The sequence below is a fragment of the Halichoerus grypus genome, chromosome 10 (assembly GCF_964656455.1).
Source record: "Halichoerus grypus chromosome 10, mHalGry1.hap1.1, whole genome shotgun sequence".
In the NCBI taxonomy this organism is placed as follows: Eukaryota; Metazoa; Chordata; class Mammalia; order Carnivora; family Phocidae; genus Halichoerus; species Halichoerus grypus.
Window position 1 is genome coordinate 103,693,265 of NC_135721.1, and position 17,400 is coordinate 103,710,664.

Genomic DNA, 17,400 nt, shown 5'->3' on the forward strand with positions numbered 1-17,400 from the left:
CCTGGCCACCTGCCACTATAGTCCACCATGTAAACTGACACATAAATAGGATACCAAACCGACGGACTGACCTATGGCCTTGCCACAACAACCCATTCACAACAAATCTGAACAAAATCACTGTACAGTAGTTGTCCGCAGTTTCACCTTATGCAGTTTCAGTTACCCACGGTCAGCCAAGGTCAGGAAGCAGATGATCCTCCTTTTGACAATACGTAGTAGCTTAAGCCCAATAGTAGCTTAATGCTATGTCATTCACCTAACTTCATCTCATTATGTAGGCATTTTATTATCTCACATCATCACAAGAAGAATGAGTGCAGTACAATAAGATATTCTGAGAGAGAACACATTTATATAACTTTTATTATAGCATATTGTTATAACTGTTCTATTTTATTATTGTTGTTGTTTCTCTTACTGTGCCTAGTTTATAAATTAAACTTTATCATAGGTATGTACGTAGAGTAAAGAACATAGTATATATAAGGTTCAGTACTACCTGCAGTTTCATGCATCCACTGGGGGTCTTGGAATGTACCCCCCCATGGGTAAAGGGGTACTACTGTACTCATCTGTTCACAACTCAACTAAGCAGGGCACTCTGGCATATCTGTGTTCCACAAACCTACCACTATTTACAGTTTGGCACATTCATTTCTCATTGCAAATCCTCCTGAGGATAGGGAAAGGGCGATCATCAGCCCTGCCTGTGTCTCTGGTGCCTAACCCAGGGCCCTGCGTGTCAGCATAAATGAGAGTTTGCTAAGTGACACCTCCCATATGAAAAGAACTAGACTAGTCCTCACTCAAAGAATTATGAGACCAGGAACAAGTGAGATGCTGACACCAAGTCCCTCTATTACTGTATAAATTGTCACCATAAAATAATCACTGAGGGCCATGACATGTATAAAATGTTATTTTCCCCAAACACTTTGACAGCATTGTCTTTTATTATAAATCTGATACTCATAAGAAACCCTGTCAAACATATAGTGCTATTATTCTCTCTTGGAGTTGAAGAAATGAAGTTACCCAGAGAGGTAAAAGGATTTGCCCCAAATCATCCAATTTTCACAACTGAAACCATAATGTGAATGCAGGAAACCTGATTAAATGTCCGATGCTAATTTCATCTTCTAGAATCCTCTCCTCAAAAACCTGATGATCGGGACGCCTGGGTGGCTCAGTTGGTTGAGCGACTGCCTTCGGCTCAGGTCATGATCCCAGGGTCCTGGAATCGAGACCCGCATCGGGCTCCCTGCTCAGTGGGAAGCCTGCTTCTCCCTCTCCCGCTCCCCCTACTTGTGTTCCCTCTCTCGCTGTGTCTCTCTCTCTCTCTCTGTCAATTAAATAAATAAATAAAATCTTTTAAAAAATAAAAAAAAATAAAAAAAAAACCTGATGATCTAAATTTTAAGAAGTACTATAAAAGAACTTAAAGTAACATGAATAGAATATAGCCAATCACAGCAATTTAGGGCTAGACAGGACCTCAAAATCATCCATAATATATAGTGAACTTTCAGGTAATGAGGAACTGGGATATGAGGCCTGGCATATGCCTTGCCAGCATCTATAATGACACTACACCTTTGTGAAACAAATAGTGTAACATTCTTTTTCATCTCAGACCACACTTGCAAAATACAGCACATGCCTGTGTGAGTATGTAGGGTCACCATGAAAAACTCATTACTTGATGTTTCTTTGTAGTTTTAAAATCAGAATGTTACTGTCACATGCTACTCATATGCGACAGTGATATATGCAGTGGCCTAGCTTCCTATATTACTTAATCATGGGTATTCCAAGACATTACTACAAGAGAAACTTTTAAAGGACAGTAAGCGAACACTGCACACCCTTCCATGATTTGGCTGACTGGACTGCTGCACACATAGCTATTTCAGCAGAATGTCATCTGCATGTAATTCCCAGGGATTGAAGAATGCAAGAAGGCTCTCTAGTCCCCCACCCCACCTCCTCAACCACGCAGCCCCAAAAGGAACAGTGATGATAGCAATAAGGAAGGTGAGTAGGAAGAGCAGTAAGTGTAGTAACACCATGGCCTCAAGGACTTGTACCACTCCCAACAAACCCTCCAGCCTTTACTGCTAGGACCAGGGCTGGGCCGGGCTGCCAAAGCTTTCCAAGGACAAGGGGGATCCTCACTCTCAACCCATCACTTCCAGTTCCTGAATCTGGAAAGGAAGCACACCAGAGGCCGTCTTATGTCACTCTGCAAATGTTTTCTCTAAGGCCACTTTGGATAGTTTGGGTTGTCGTGATTGTTTCTACTGCTGCCATTAATGGTGGTGTTTGTTTCTTGGTGAGGACAATTATAAGACAGAGCAAACTAAATATCCACAGGCATAACAGGCTACGGATGAGAGCATGCACACAGCTCCCAGGCAAACAAACACCCGCATTTAGGATGTCATGATAATTTAGAAATGAGCCAGCGATTTTAAAAGCATTTTAGTTGCTGTGTTTCCTTGAATCACAACGTCTGCAGACACACGTACTTAACGAAACACAGAACAATGATGCCCTCTACAGCCTTCAGAGAGAATCCAAGGAACTTACTCAGTTCTTGTATCTGGTGAAAGATCCTGAGTCTACTGTTCTCTAACAGAGATCTATTTTTTACACTAGAATAAGTTATAACATACAAAGCACATGTATGTATGTTGGAAAAATTAAAATATCAAGGACTAAAGCTAAGGTGCTAATTGAAATAAAATATAATAATGTCCAAATAATTAACATTATACTGAAATAATTCACTTTCCTAAAAGACCTACAGAAGCAAACTCTACACATGGTCATTTTGGCTATTGACAGAGGCTATTTCAAAAGAATTACTTAAAATATTTTCAAAGTGGAACTGTGGACTCCTAAAAAGAGAAATAGGTCAAGATGAAATTTTTTTTTTAAGAAAAGAAATATACTACGAATTGAGGATTACAACATTCATTCCCTGTCTGGAACTGAAAAAACACCAGTAAGAAATAACTCTAAGCTCAATGACTTCCCTGTTCTCCATGAGCCATGAGGAAAGAAACTTCTCATCTTCGTAATAAGGAAAGTGAGGGGATATTGAGCACCTCAAAAATATTCCAGATTACTCAAGGCCTGTGTGGATACGAAAGAAGCACAGGTCCTTCTTCTTAGGGAATGTGGCTGGGATAGTACGTTGTCAAAGCCCTGTGTAAACATTTATATAAAAAATTGGTGATCATATAGAAAACATAAGCTGCACATGGCAGTCCAAGGAAAAAAGGATAATCGATGTGAGAAAAGTTTAGATTGTGTGTCAAAGGAAAAGTGAGTCATTAATCAAGCCTGGTACAAGCTGTTGTACAGAAACTAAGGAAGAAAAGGTAAGAGAACAGGAAGAGAGAAAACCACAGGCTAGATCACTGCAGGAAATGCAAAGGCATCAGCTGCAGAGGAATAGGTGGGCCATGTTCCCAAGTTCCAACATGAAAACATGGGTCAAAGTTAAAGAGGAAGAGAGAACAGTTATCAGAGTGCCTTAAATCTAGCCAGAGAGTTCAGATCAGATCTGATTAAAACAAAAGGAATTACTCTGATCACTTAAGGAAGTAACATGATGAAAATGGTGTTAAGAAAACAGTATCCTGGCACTTATCTAGATAAACTGGAATGGCAGGACAGGAAAGGAATAGGATCGTCCAGAGATTAATGAAGAAATACAAACCATAAGGATCATAAAGGCTGAATTTGTAAGAAAGGAAGACAGAAGCAGCAAGCCCAAGACACTCTGCAGAGGGTAGATGCATTATACAGGTTACCATGAATACGGGACAAGGAGACATCATAATTTGACATGCTTGGATGCGTGAGGGTAGCATCACGGATATTCAAAGCAAAAGCCAGTTTAGAAGAAAACTATGACACAATGAATTCTTCGTCTGAGGTTTTAGGGATCAATTTAGGCAGAGATTTAATGGAGGCAGGTGGAAAGTTGAAATTGAAAAGAGGATGAGAAGCCAGGGCTGTATTTAAGCACTTTCTAATCATCCAAAAAAAGAATACATGAGCTTATACACACAGGAAGGGATTGGGAAAAGAAAGCCCAGAAACTGGGTGTCTGGCCAGAAAGACAGACAGAACACTTGGAAAAGGAAGTTTCATTTCAAAACCAACAAGAACTTTGTTTTAAAGTCATCAACACTCAGAGCAAATGCCCTATTGAGTGAGAAGGAACCTAAGAGCTTTTTAAGCCTTAGGCAGAATTAATTGGGAATTGGGTGACCATTGGTGAACTTGGTGAATTTGATCTGGAGTCTATCAAGTAGTCAGGACACATTTAGTTGACTACAGTTTCCAGCACGGCCAGTGTAATAAAACAGATAATATGCAACAGGGGAAAAACAGCAGCCTATTTTAGTTGGAACATGTCATCTACCACTAGGCAAACTCCTATTGGCTCTAGGTCTTGAAAACTTAAAGCTCTCCCAAAGAACAGACAGAATTAAGGAGGAACTGGAAGATGAAGAGTTTAAGTATCAGGAGAAGAAATACAGAGATACTTCTTTTTACCTTGATAAAAAGACAAAGACAAACACAAATGCCTTTGTAAAAACATTCCCAGAGATAAAGGTTACACACTCCTCATTCAAATTCTTTTTTTTTTTTTTTTTAAGATTTTATTTATGTGACAGAAAGAGAGACAGCCAGAGAGGGAACACAAGCAGGGGGAGCTGGCAAGGGAGAAGCAGGCTTCCCGCAGAGCAGGGAGCCTGATGCGGGGCTTGATCCCAGGACCTTGGGATCATGACCTGAGCTGAAGGCAGACACTTAACAACTGAGCCACCCAGGTGCCCCTCAAATTCATTTCTGATAAAGAATGTAACCATTTAAAACTTCTGTGATTTGTTAGGACACTTCAGTTTTATTCTTAAAATGTAGAAAATCATTACCTAGAACTCAACTGGTATGAAAATATTTGTATAAATCTTTTTTTTTTTTTTAATGTCATACATAAAGTTAATGCATCAGTTTTCAAATGAGTGTTGATGACAGAGTCAGTACCACATTCCCCTTTAGGCAGACTAAAAAACCTAGGACACAGAATTGAAGTGGTTCACTAAGGCAAGCCAGCAAGACAAAAGCCCATTTGCTATTCAATTTTCTCTCTTTCTCTAGAAGTTCAAAGCGTTGCTCTTCACTTTTACTTTTACTACAAAGGGGAAATTACTGTCAATTCTTGGACATATTTCTCTTTTTGTGGTTGTTCTAAGGAATGCAGAGACTAAGGTTAACTGAAATTCAGAGCAGTACATAAAACTATAATAGCTACAAAGGAGTAGAAAGAAAAATACCGATAGTAAAGATGCAGGGAAATTAAAAAAAAAAAAGGTAAAATCTCTCCTCTCCTCCTGAACATTAATAAAATCTTAAACTTACTACTTTAGATTCAGAAAATGATTCAGTCTTCCTACCCCAAAACTCCAGCTCCCCACCCTCCCCAGAATAAAGAGTGGACAAATATCAACAGCAAAAGTAAAAGCTTTAAGTCTCCTGGAGTGGGTGGGAAGGAGGAGGAGGGGGTCATTACACATTCTCTGTGAAAGAAGACAAAGCCAGATCCACATTCCAGGGAAATCTGTCTGGTCCGAGTTTTTCCTTAAATACAGATTGGCCTGTCACTAAGCCAGGCTCTGTAATCTTCCCAGGCTGCCACTGCTAGGGAAGCCAGGAATCCCTTCTAATTAATCAGGCCCTCCCAACAAAAATTTTCCCACCCACAATAAAGTAGATTGGGGGGAGGGGAAGCAGCAGAGCAGGCTTTGTAGCCAAAAGAATTCTAGACTTTGGTGTAATACCTAACTAATCCAAGAAAACAGATGCAGGAAGCAGAGGAAATGATCTACAAACAGAGACAGACAATGAGGTAGGAACCTTTCAAAGTACTGCTTTGCTGGAACCAGAGCTGAAAATTTTAAATCCTAAAATGTAATTATTATCGGGAGTGAGACCTGGCAGCATTACATACTTTTAAAAATACCTTTAAAGCAGGGGATGGACCCATAAACTTTCAGAGGCAAACACCATATATACTGATTTGACACTTTCGACCATAAGTTATTATTCAAATTTATTTTCTTATTTATTTCTTTACTTACATCTTCTTACTAAAACTAAAACTTCTTACCAAAACATGGATAAAAGTCCATGATTAATACAGTTTATGTCCATGTCTATTTCTTGGTTCCACTTGCAAAGGAAACGGCCTTGTCTTGGCCTTACTAATTTACCCACCCTTGCAACCAGTTTAACCCAAGGTAACTTCACTGAAAGCTTACTCTGACAAGGGGCAAGCAGGTAGGAGCACAGAAGGATGCACAGATTTAGTCCCATGGGGTCCAATACAGCTGCTACTAGCCATGTGTGCTTCCTGAACACTTGAATTGTGGCTAGCAGGAATTGAGATGTGCTTTAAGAGAGAGATTTATACACCTAAACCAGGATTTACTGATATAGATAGACAGATATTTCAGACTTTGCAGGCAATGAGGTCTTTGTTACAACTATTCAACTCCGCCACTGTAGTATAAAAGCAGCCAGAGACAATATGTAAACAAATGGGAGCGGCTGCCGTTCCAATAAAACTTAAACAATGTATAATTTTGGAAATTCTAAAATTCTGGAGTGGGTGCAGAGCTAGAATTAAGATCACGAAGGAGGCTTGGGGACACATGTGTTGGCTGTCACCACTACACCCAACTGAGAAAGGAGTCATGGAAGTGTAGGACTTATCTCCCTGCCACAAGTTGTAGTGACCCAGAAGTGAAGAGACCCTGAAAGCTGTGGTTCCAAGGACTCTGTCATCTCATTCACTGCTGCCATTTCCTGGAATTCTGGCCTAGGAGACAATTATAAGAAAGAGTTCAAGGACAGGAACACAGCGGTTTAAAAAAAAAAAAAAACCCTCTTATAGCAGGAAGGTCAAAAGACTTTGCTGCATTTGAAGAAGGATAAGCTGTTTGCATGGGTAATTAATACCATTCCAGGGAAAGTCTCAGAATAAACAACGGAGATGCAAGTGGCAAGCTATTTGGGTTTCATCTGGTTTTCTATTACTTTAGAAACCATGCTCTATCCAAGTATTTTTCAACCCAGAGAGCCAAAATTACATGCATCTACATGAAAATTTGCTAAAGTTAATTCCTTTTAAACTTTACTCATTTAATTACTGATTAATATACTGATGTATACACAGAGATTAAAATGCCTTATCAAAAACAGGCCTCCTCTGCCCTATCCTGTCACCACCCTCCTCAGCTCTCACCAAGAGCAACCACACTGAAAACTTCAGCTATTTGATCTGGTATTTACTATCATGTTTCTAAATACTATGTTATTACTACCAATTTCTTATTATTTCAGCTTCACATGCTTTCTACTGAAAATGAGGACAACGCTTACAACCATCACCCAAACATCTCCTTCTCCAGCCTTCCAACAGCTGGAGTTCATGACATATGAAATGTACCCTCTGTTCAAAGCTGAGCCATGTAGTGTACTATGCTTACTTTCTAATCTTGCACAAGATGGGAAGAGTTGCTTCATTTTTCTTTTGTTTAGTTTCCCATATTCTTATCACTAATCATTCCCACACTCTCTGACAGACCAAAGAAAACCTCCTCTCTACTTCCAAATACATTAGGTATTTCATCCTTTCATTTCCTGTTGGAGACATCTTTCATGAAACCCTATGTCCTGTGCCAATCTGACTGGTTGCTTTCTAGGCAGGACACAGTGCTGATCACCATGGGATTTGCTCAGGCACTCACCTGCCAGATTCCATATTTCCCAGACCCTATAACTCACTCCTTCTCTGTTTACTCTCTCACTTTGGAAAACCACATTCTTCCTAAAATTGGGTACATTAGAAGGAAATTTTTCTAGACTTTCCATCTCTGAGAATGTCTCTCTTCTGCCTTACCTGTCAGAATGGCTAAAGTCAAAACACAAGAAACAACAAGTGTTGGCAAGGATGTGAAGAAAAAAGAACCCTCGTACTCTGCTGGTGGGAATGCAACCAGTAAAGCCACTGTGGAAAACAGTATGGAGGTTCCTCAAAAAATTAAAAATAGAATTACCAGATGATCTGGTAATTCAACTACTAGGTATTTACCCAAAGAATACAAAAACACTATTAGTAAATATTAGATTACTAATTTACAAACTAGTAAAAAATTAGATTATTACAACAAAATTAACAAACCTGATCTAAATGACAGATGCACCTGACAACCATCACATTTTTCAAGTGCTTATGGCACACTTTCCAAAATAGACAGAGGAATTATGCCAAACAACAAAATGATTAGAAAATTCCCAAATACTTAGAAACAATATAATATACATTTCAATAACCCAGTGATCAAAAATGTCATCACAGGGGCATGTGGGTGGCTCAGTCATTTAAGCATTGGGACTCTTGGTTTCAGCTCAGGTCATGATCTCAGGGTCATGAGATCAACCCCTGCATTGGCCTCCATGCTGGGCATGGAGCCTGCTTAGGATTTTCTCTCTCACTCACCCTCTGCTCTCTCTCTCTCAATCTCTCTCTCTCACTCAAAGAGGAAAAAAAATGAAATAACAGCAAGAATTAGAAAATATGTTTATTTGACAAACAAAATCTCTACTTTAACTTCATCTCTAACAAAACAAGAGGAATATAATTAAAGCAATAAAGGCTTAGAGAGAAAAATTTATAGCTTTAAGTGTTTATATATTAGAAAAGAAATGCTCAAATTCCATGATTTAAGCTCCCACCTTAAACTGGACAGAGAAGAGCAAATTTGCTCAAAGAAAATATAAGGGAGAAAATCATAAAAAAAATCCATAAAAGAGAAAACAAGTACACTATAGGGAAAAAAAAAAATCAAAGCCAAAAGAGGGTTCTCTGTTTGGAAAGACTCCTAAATAAACAAACCCCTAACAGTACTAATAATCGCTCCTTTAGAAATGCAAATCAAAACCATATCACCTCACCCCTGCTAGAATGACTACTATCAAAAAGGCAAGAGATAAGGAATGCTGGTGAGGATGTGGAGAAAGTGGAACCTTGGCTGGTACATGATTGGTGGGAATATAAACTGGTGCAGCCACTATGGAAAACAGTATGCAGCTTCCTCAAAAAACTAAAAATTGAACTACAATGTGACCTAACCATTCCATTTCTGGGTATATATCCAAAGAAAATGAAGTCACTATCTCAAAGAGACATCTGCACCCCATGTTCATTGCAGCATTATTCACAATAGGCAAGACAGGGAAACAACCTAAGTGTCCACTGATGGATGAATGAATAAAGAAATGTGGTGAAAATACACAATGGAGTATTATTTAGCCATTAAAAAAAAGGAAATCCTGCTGCTTGTGACAAATGCATAGACTTTGAGGGCATTATACTATGTGAAACAAGTCAGAGAAAGACAAATACATATGATCTCACGTATATATGGAATCTAAAAACATCAAGCTCATAGAATAGAATGGTGGCTGCCAGGGGCTAAGTGGTGGGGAAAAGAGAAAGATGCTTGTCGAAGGGTATAAACTTCCAGTTACAAGATGAGGAAGTTCTGGGGATCTAACGTATAGCATGGTGACTACAATTAACAATACTGTATTGTATCCTAGAAAGGTGCTACAAGAGTAGAGCTTTAATGTTTGCACCATAAGAACAACAATTATGTGAGGTAAAGGATGTGTTAAAACTTTATCGTGGTAAACATTTCACCACATATGCTTATCAAATCACCGTAACCTTACACAATGTTATATGTCAATTATATCTCAATAAAGTGGGGAGAGTGGAGGAAAAAAAATCACCCTGATGGCAGGTTTGAGCCTGGCAGTCAGAATATGTGGGAGCCAGGATAGCAGAGAGCTGGAATCCTAATGCCCAAAAGGGGTAGAAGAGTTCAGAAGGAACTCATTCCAGTTAAGCCCAGAGCTGTAAAGAACTTCAACTTCAGTTCTTTGTACAATGCGTGACACATAAATAAGTACTGGATATGCAGACGTCCTCATGTAATACTCTATGGTTCATACAGGTCCATAATTTCTTGGAGCAGGAACTATTCTATAGAGTTTTTTCCTTCATTCTCTTGATAAACTGTGACCTTCATGAAAATGCAACTAGAAAAAAAAAAAAATCACTGCTTGCAGACCAAGGGAAGCAACACGGAAGCTTGCCATCCATCCAGGGCTTTAGCACGAAGGAAGGGAAAGGAGAACAGCAAGGAAAATACTAGAAAATACTAAAAACACCAACCTTGCACCAGACTCCATTGTGGCTTGCAAAGCTATACTACCCACAAGGTGGTGGAATCCCAAGCCATGAAATTAATGTGAAGCCTGGTCCAAAACCACTGAAATGCCAGTGGCTCCAGCAGAAGTAAACTAGAAACTGCTCAATTCCCCTAAAGTGTGTGTGCGTGTGTGTGTGCACACATGCGCGTGAATGTGCACGCATGCATGTGTAGGATGTGACTGAAAATGAGCACACAATTAAAAATTACACCCATGAACAATCCAGCAATTTCAATCACCAATTTATTCCACACTTACTAAATAATAATGGAAATAATAGAACAATCTACAAGACACTATGAAACAAATTACTTTAAAATTATAAAGAAGATAAAAGGATATGGGAACATATTTTAAAAATAGGGCAAGTATATAAAAAAAGGACTGGTAGAATTTGAATTAAAAAAAAAATAAGCCAAACAAATTCTCAGCTGAAAAATATAGTCACTAAAAATAAACAAGTTAAAGAGTAGATTAAATACAGATTAAACAGCAAATTAAATCCAGATGAGAGGATGTTAACGAACTGGAAGAGGTCTAATAAAAAGCACTCTGAATGCAACACAGAGACATAAAGAGAAACAAGAAAAGGCAAATGGCCAAGGGGCACTCATACAAGCCTACTGGAGCAGCATTCGTCAGAAAAGGCACGTGATGTCAGCACTGGTGGCAGGTGTGCGGGTTCCCTGCTGCCCATGATACCCTAGGCCAGCACAAACAATCTGGCAGGAAGGATGTCAGACATTCAGAATGAGATCCCAATGTTTGGGTTGTGGTGCTTTTTAAGCTGCATGATTGGGAAGCACTGGCCCCCTGCCTGTGTGATCAGAGGCACAGAGACAATCACAACATGATGCACACAATCTTCCACATAATGTGTCAGAATGCTGTCTGTATCCCTAACTTGCTAATTTGATACTCATGGTTGGAGTAACTCCCCTGTCTGGCACGATCGAGGAGCTAAGTTCCAAGTTGCTGGTGCGGCTGTGAGATGGGGCAATAAGGTAGCAGAATCTGCCCCATCAGTGTGCATGGCCTAGAAATCAAGAGACTCATCTCTGACATAATCAGGCACCTCGGGTCCAAAATCTGCGGTTGACCAGAACTGTCTGCTCTACTGGGCCACTGCCAGTTTTAGCAGAGCTCTGCAGACAGACAGCCTGCAGGGGCTCCACCTTGGACAAGTTGAGATCACCCTAGCAACACATAAGAAACTATTACATGAGACTACCCAGAAAACTTAGTATAAGAGTTCCAGAAGAAGAGAACAGAGAGGATAAAGGGCAGTACCTGAAGAGAAAATGGTTGAGATTTTCCAAAACTGATAAAAGACTTGCATCTTTCAAATAAAGATGTGCATTGCATCCCAAGCCAGATAAATAAAAACAAGTCTATGGCTTCAGGCTTCATAGTGAAATTGTAAAACATCAAAGCCAAAAACAAAATTTTAAGCAGCTGGAAAGAAAAAAGTTGATAACCAAGATAACCAAGAAAGAAATCACAGGGGCGCCTGGGTGGCTCAGTCGTTAAGCGTCTGCCTTCAGCTCAGGTCATGATCCCAGGGTCCTGGGATCGAGCCCCGCATCGGGCTCCCTGCTCTGCGGGAAGCCTGCTTCTCCCTCTCCCACTCCCCCTGCTTGTGTTCCCTCTCTCGCTGTGTCTCTCTCTGTCAAATAAATAAATAAAATCTAAAAAAAAAAAGAAATCACAATGAGGCAGGTGAGAGACTTCTGTAGTTACTAGTCTCCACAGATGTGTGCCACCCCCCCCCCCATAAATCCTCGCTTCCCTGTGGGCACATGCTGCTTCTCACATCAAAAGCTGCAGCTTCCCTTCGCCTGGGCCCTTTGAGTGCTCTGACCAGCAGAATGTAGTATAAATGCCAAGTGAGACTTCTGAGCCCAACCCTTCAAAGAACTGGCAAATTCTCTTCTTTCTTCTAGCAACTCTTGCTCTGGGACACCATCCCTCAAACTCAGCCACCACGCTAGGAGAAGCCCAAGCCACAGAGAGCAGCCATGTGAATGAGAAGTGACGGGCAACAATCACCAGCCCCAGGTGAGCTCCCAACCACAGCGAGTATCAAGGGACAGCTGTGTGAGCATGTCATCTTTGATGTTCCAGCTGAACTGGGGTCCCAGATAATTGCAGCCCTGGCCACCATCAAAAAGAGAAATGACCCAAATGATACCAGGCAACCTACACAATCACAAGAGAGAAAAAAATGGCTTGTGTTTTAAGCTACTAAGTTTTAAGGTGGTTTTAAACATCAATCAATAACTACAGAGTTTCTCAGTTGCCATAACAGATCCCAGAAGACAATGGAAAATATCTTTCAAATGCCAAGGAAAAATAATGCTCAACCTAGACTTCTATAACCAACTTTCTAGAGTTAAGACAAAGCTACATTTTTTAGAAAGACAAATGATGAAAGTTCACCACTTATAATCTCTCATAAAAAGAAATACTACAGAACACGTGGATAAGCAATGAAATTTATAAATACATTGTAAATCCAGGACTTGGTAAAAATAAGATATAACTACAATATTAAGTAGTATCTGATCTGGTTAACTACTGTAATTTGTCTGTTTTGGTGTTTTGAACCTACTTAATATAACACTAGCACAGAAAAAATGTCCTCAACAGCCAGCATAGGTGAAGGCATCTCAGACACCTCACAGCCACTATTTATCAATTCTTCCCCTCTCCTTTCCCACCACCCTTCACACATAGTTCTCCCAGCCCCCCACACCTGAGAAGGTCTCAGCCTCAGCCATCAAGGGATAGAGAAGAGATACTTATAAAAAGAAAACAAAAGAGCGCAGCCGGACAAGAGACCTCTCTCCTGGCATTCACCCACCTGCAGCATTTGCTGCCTACTTCATTTTTATCTGCTTTGTCATTATCAAAAATCATGTCACGCACATACGTATGTGAATGACAATTTTTAACATTAAGGACCAAGTTATGACCTAATGGCATCTTACAGAAGACTTGAAGCAAGAAACTCCCATAACCATATGAACTATTTTTTTCTTCCCCATTCTTAACATGCAAATCTTCAATCACCTAAAGTTTTCAGTAAAGACACTAATTTAAAGAGTAGAAGGCAAGTTCAGAGGTTCATCTGTCAATGAACACAGAACTCAGTTATATTAGAAAATGATTAACCATTTTAAAGACTATTAAGCACTACTTACTTTAACGGCAAATTTCTTTGACGCCATGTCTTACTGATTCCAGAGTAATTACAGACCTTTAAATAGAAGAAAAAAAGTTACAAGTAGGTATATCAAAATCTCTATTTGGATAATATATAGGAGAAAGGTTGGCTGAATAATCAAATAACAGTATTTGCAAGATAAATGTTTACTTAAAACTAGTCTTAAAAATATATTATATTGGGGGACGCCTGGGTGGCTCAGTCGGTTGAGCATCTGCCTTCGGCTCAGGTCATGATCCCAGGGTCCTGGGATCGAGTCCCGCATCGGGCTCCCTGCTCCGCGGGGAGCCTGCTTCTCCCTCTGCCTCTGTCTCTCTCTCTCTGTCTCTCATGAATAAATAAATAAAATCTTTAAAAAAAAAAAAAAAAATATTATATTGGGGCGGCTGGGTGGCTCAGTCATTAAGCGTCTGCCTTCGACTCAGGTCATGATCCCAGGATCCTGGGATTGAGCCCCGCATCAGGCTCCCAGCTCAGCGGGAAGCCTGTTTCTCCCTCTTCTCCCTGCTCGTGCTCTCTCTCACTATCTCTGTCTGTCTCTCTCTCAAATAAATAAATAAAACCTTAATATATATATATATATATATATATATATATATATATATATAAAATACTGGGGGCCTTGGGGGGCTCAGTCAGTAAAGCATCTGACTCTTGATCTCAGGGTCATGGGTTCAAGCCCCATGCTGGGCTGCTCGGTGGGAGTGGAGCCTACTTTTTTATATATATAAATTATTGAAATATATATATAATATTGAATTAGCAACTTAAAAACCACCAACAAAGGAAAGCACAGGCTCAGATGCATTCTATCAGACATTTAAAGAGTTAATACCATTGGGGCGCCTGGGTGGCTCAGATGGTTAAGTGTCCGACTCTTGGCTCTGGCTCAGGTCATGATCTCAGGGTTGTGAGGTTGAGCCCTACGTTGGGCTCCACGCTGGGCATGGAGCTGCTTAAGATTCTCGTTCTCCCTCTGCCTCTGCTCCCCAAAAATCATGAGACAATACATTTATAGTACTTTTTTTTTTAAGATTTTATTTATTTGATAGCGAGAGATAGCACAAGCAGGGGGGAGCAGCAGGCAGAGGGAGAGGGAGAAGCGGGCTTCCCTGCTGAGCAGGGAGCCCGATGCGGGGCTTGATCCCAGGACCCCGGGATCATGACCTGAGCCGAAGGCAGACGCTTAACCGACTGAGCCACCTAGGCACCCCAGGACCGTATTGTATTTATCGAAAAAAAAAAAAAAATCCATGTATAAGTAGACCCACACAGTTCAAACCTGTATCGTTCAAGAGTCTACTCCCCTTTACTATGCTCAGCCAGGTCAACTGCCCTCTCTCACCCTTGCAGAAACGTAGAGAATTATTTTTTGGAGAGAGTAAGACAGAGGATCTCTGGTCTGGAAAACACCAGGCACAGCATAAAGCAGGGGGTACCCTACTGAAAAAAGAGAAAATTAAGGGAACATTTACAAACTGATTGATATCTTCCCCAACCCGCATGTCCCTTATGATGGTTAATTTTATGTGTCAACTTATCTGAGCTAAGGGATGCCCAGACAACTAATAAGATATTATTTCTGGGCATATCTGTGAGGGTATTTCTGGAAGAAATCATGATTTGAATTGGTGCACTCAGTAAGGCCAATGGCCCTCCCCAGTCTGGGTGGTTATCATTCAATCCGCTGAGGGCCCAAACAGAACAAAAGGTACAGGAAGGGTGAATTCGCGATCTCTGAGTTGGGACACCCATATTCTCCTGCCCTCAGACTTAAGCACTCCTGGTTCGCAGGCTTTGGACTGAGAATGAATTACACACGGGCTGTCCTTGTTCTCCAGCTGGCAGACAGAAGATCATGGAACTTCTCAGTCTCTATAACTGCATGAGCCTATTCCTATAATAATTATATATACCTTCTATTGGTTCTGGGTCTCTGGAGAACCTTGTCTAATACACCCCTCTACACTGCCTAGCCTCTCCAAATATGAGACTGAAACCATTCAGGGACTGGACTAACCTAAAAGGTAGGATCTAGAAGTACTGACATCAGGGATTCCCCAAGGAAACAGCCTAGATGGATGGTTCTAAAGTGAAGCAAACACCCACAAGTCCCACATCTGCATGGACAACTGCCTTCCATCTTTTTAATACCCCACTCTCGAATACAAGTAAACAACCAGGAATCACCTGCCATCTAAGGAAAGACTCTATCATGAAAGAAAACAAAACAAACAGGAAAGAAACTACTTGGCCAAAACTGAGACTATGCAGGGAGCAGGAAACCATTTTTTAAGAAACTATCATTATTATCAGGGAGATAGGAGATATTTTAACCATAAAGCAATAAACACAATAACAAAAAATAAGAAACTTTCAGAAAACAACAAATTAAAGTGATAGCTGAAATAAAAAGACCTACCAGAAGTGCTGGAGGACCAAGTTCAGGAAGTCATTCAGAAACTTCAGCAAAAATAAAAAAGATGAAAAATAAGAGAGAATAAGTTAAAGGACTGTACAATTAAATTAAATTTAATTAAAAATTAAAGGACCCATACATGAAAGTTAGGATGGAAACATCTCATATTAGGGCATATATCACTGTAAAACATCAGGCATTGGAGATTTAAAAAAAAAATCTTTAAAAAAAGGGTGGGAGGTGGGTGGAAGGGGTGGTCAGTGAATGTTTGGCTCCAAATGGCTCAAAGCAACTCCGGAGACTAAAAGACAATAGAGAAGTATCTTCAAAATTCTAAAGAAAATTGTTTCCAACCTCCAATTGCATTTAAACATGACGGGGAGGGGACATTTTTAGACATGCAAGGTCTTAAAAAATTTAAGTCCCATGCATCCTTTCTCAGGAAGCTTAACTGAAGATGTGCTTCACCAAAATGAGGAAATTAACCAAGAAAGAGGAAGATACAGGAAAGAGGAAGGCCAAGACAGGCAAAAGGCAGAGGAAATCCTAGGATCTGGTGAAAGCAGATCCCTGCATGAGATCATGGGCTAGACCAGGAGAGAACCATGAGTGGGCGCTACAGCAGTTTCAACGTCTCCAGGAGATGCATCCTCAAAAGCATCTGCGAGCATGCAAAACTCACTTTAGACAACTGGTGGAGAATCTGAGATTGAATTAGGACAGGAACATGGAAAGCTAGGCAATTATTGATCCTAGGATAAATAAAAATTGTGCCAAAAATAAAGAGAGTACTTCATACACAGCTCAGTTACGGCTAGCATGTGTAGTTATGATAACAAACACTGAATCTTGACCTAAGCAATGTTACGTTTACAGCAAAATTACGAGGATGGGGAATATATGTGTATGTGCATATTATACAGCAGGGGCATAGAGGTTAAACTGAGCGAGAGCTCCCTTGAATGCTAAGGGGATGTTTCAGAAGCAAAGCCTAAAATCAATATAAAACAGTAACAACCACCACCGCAACTGATTAATAGTTAAGCAGAAATACAGCAAGTAATTTAGTGATATGGAACCAACTGTTAAATGCTAAACTTGGCTCCACCATGAAGAGCAAGGTGAAGAGAGCTGCTCTGGAGGAAGGAATGAGGTGAAAAGGAGGCCATAACTCATAAGCCTCGTACACGGAACTATCTGCCCGTTCCAATGTGTGTACGGATGTTAGAGCAGCACGGTACAACAGAAACAGAATGCAAGCCAGAGATGTAGTTTTCAATTTTCTAGCAGGTGCAGTTAATAAAAATGTAAACCGAAACAGAGGATATTCATTTTAATAATATTTTTATTTAACCTAATAAATCCAACATATTATCATTTCAGCATGTAATCA

General features: G+C 40.2%; 1 protein-coding gene across 1 annotated transcript in view; it reads right to left on the reverse strand.

Annotated features, from left to right (window-relative positions):
* The window catches only part of SLX4IP (SLX4 interacting protein), a 182,142-nt gene that overhangs the window by 148,525 nt on the left and 16,217 nt on the right, over positions 1 to 17,400 (reverse strand). The window contains 2 exon segments of the mRNA XM_078056934.1: positions 13,566 to 13,621; positions 16,011 to 16,051. Coding sequence (XP_077913060.1) covers positions 13,566 to 13,592 — 27 coding nt within the window. The 5' untranslated portion in view covers positions 13,593 to 13,621; positions 16,011 to 16,051.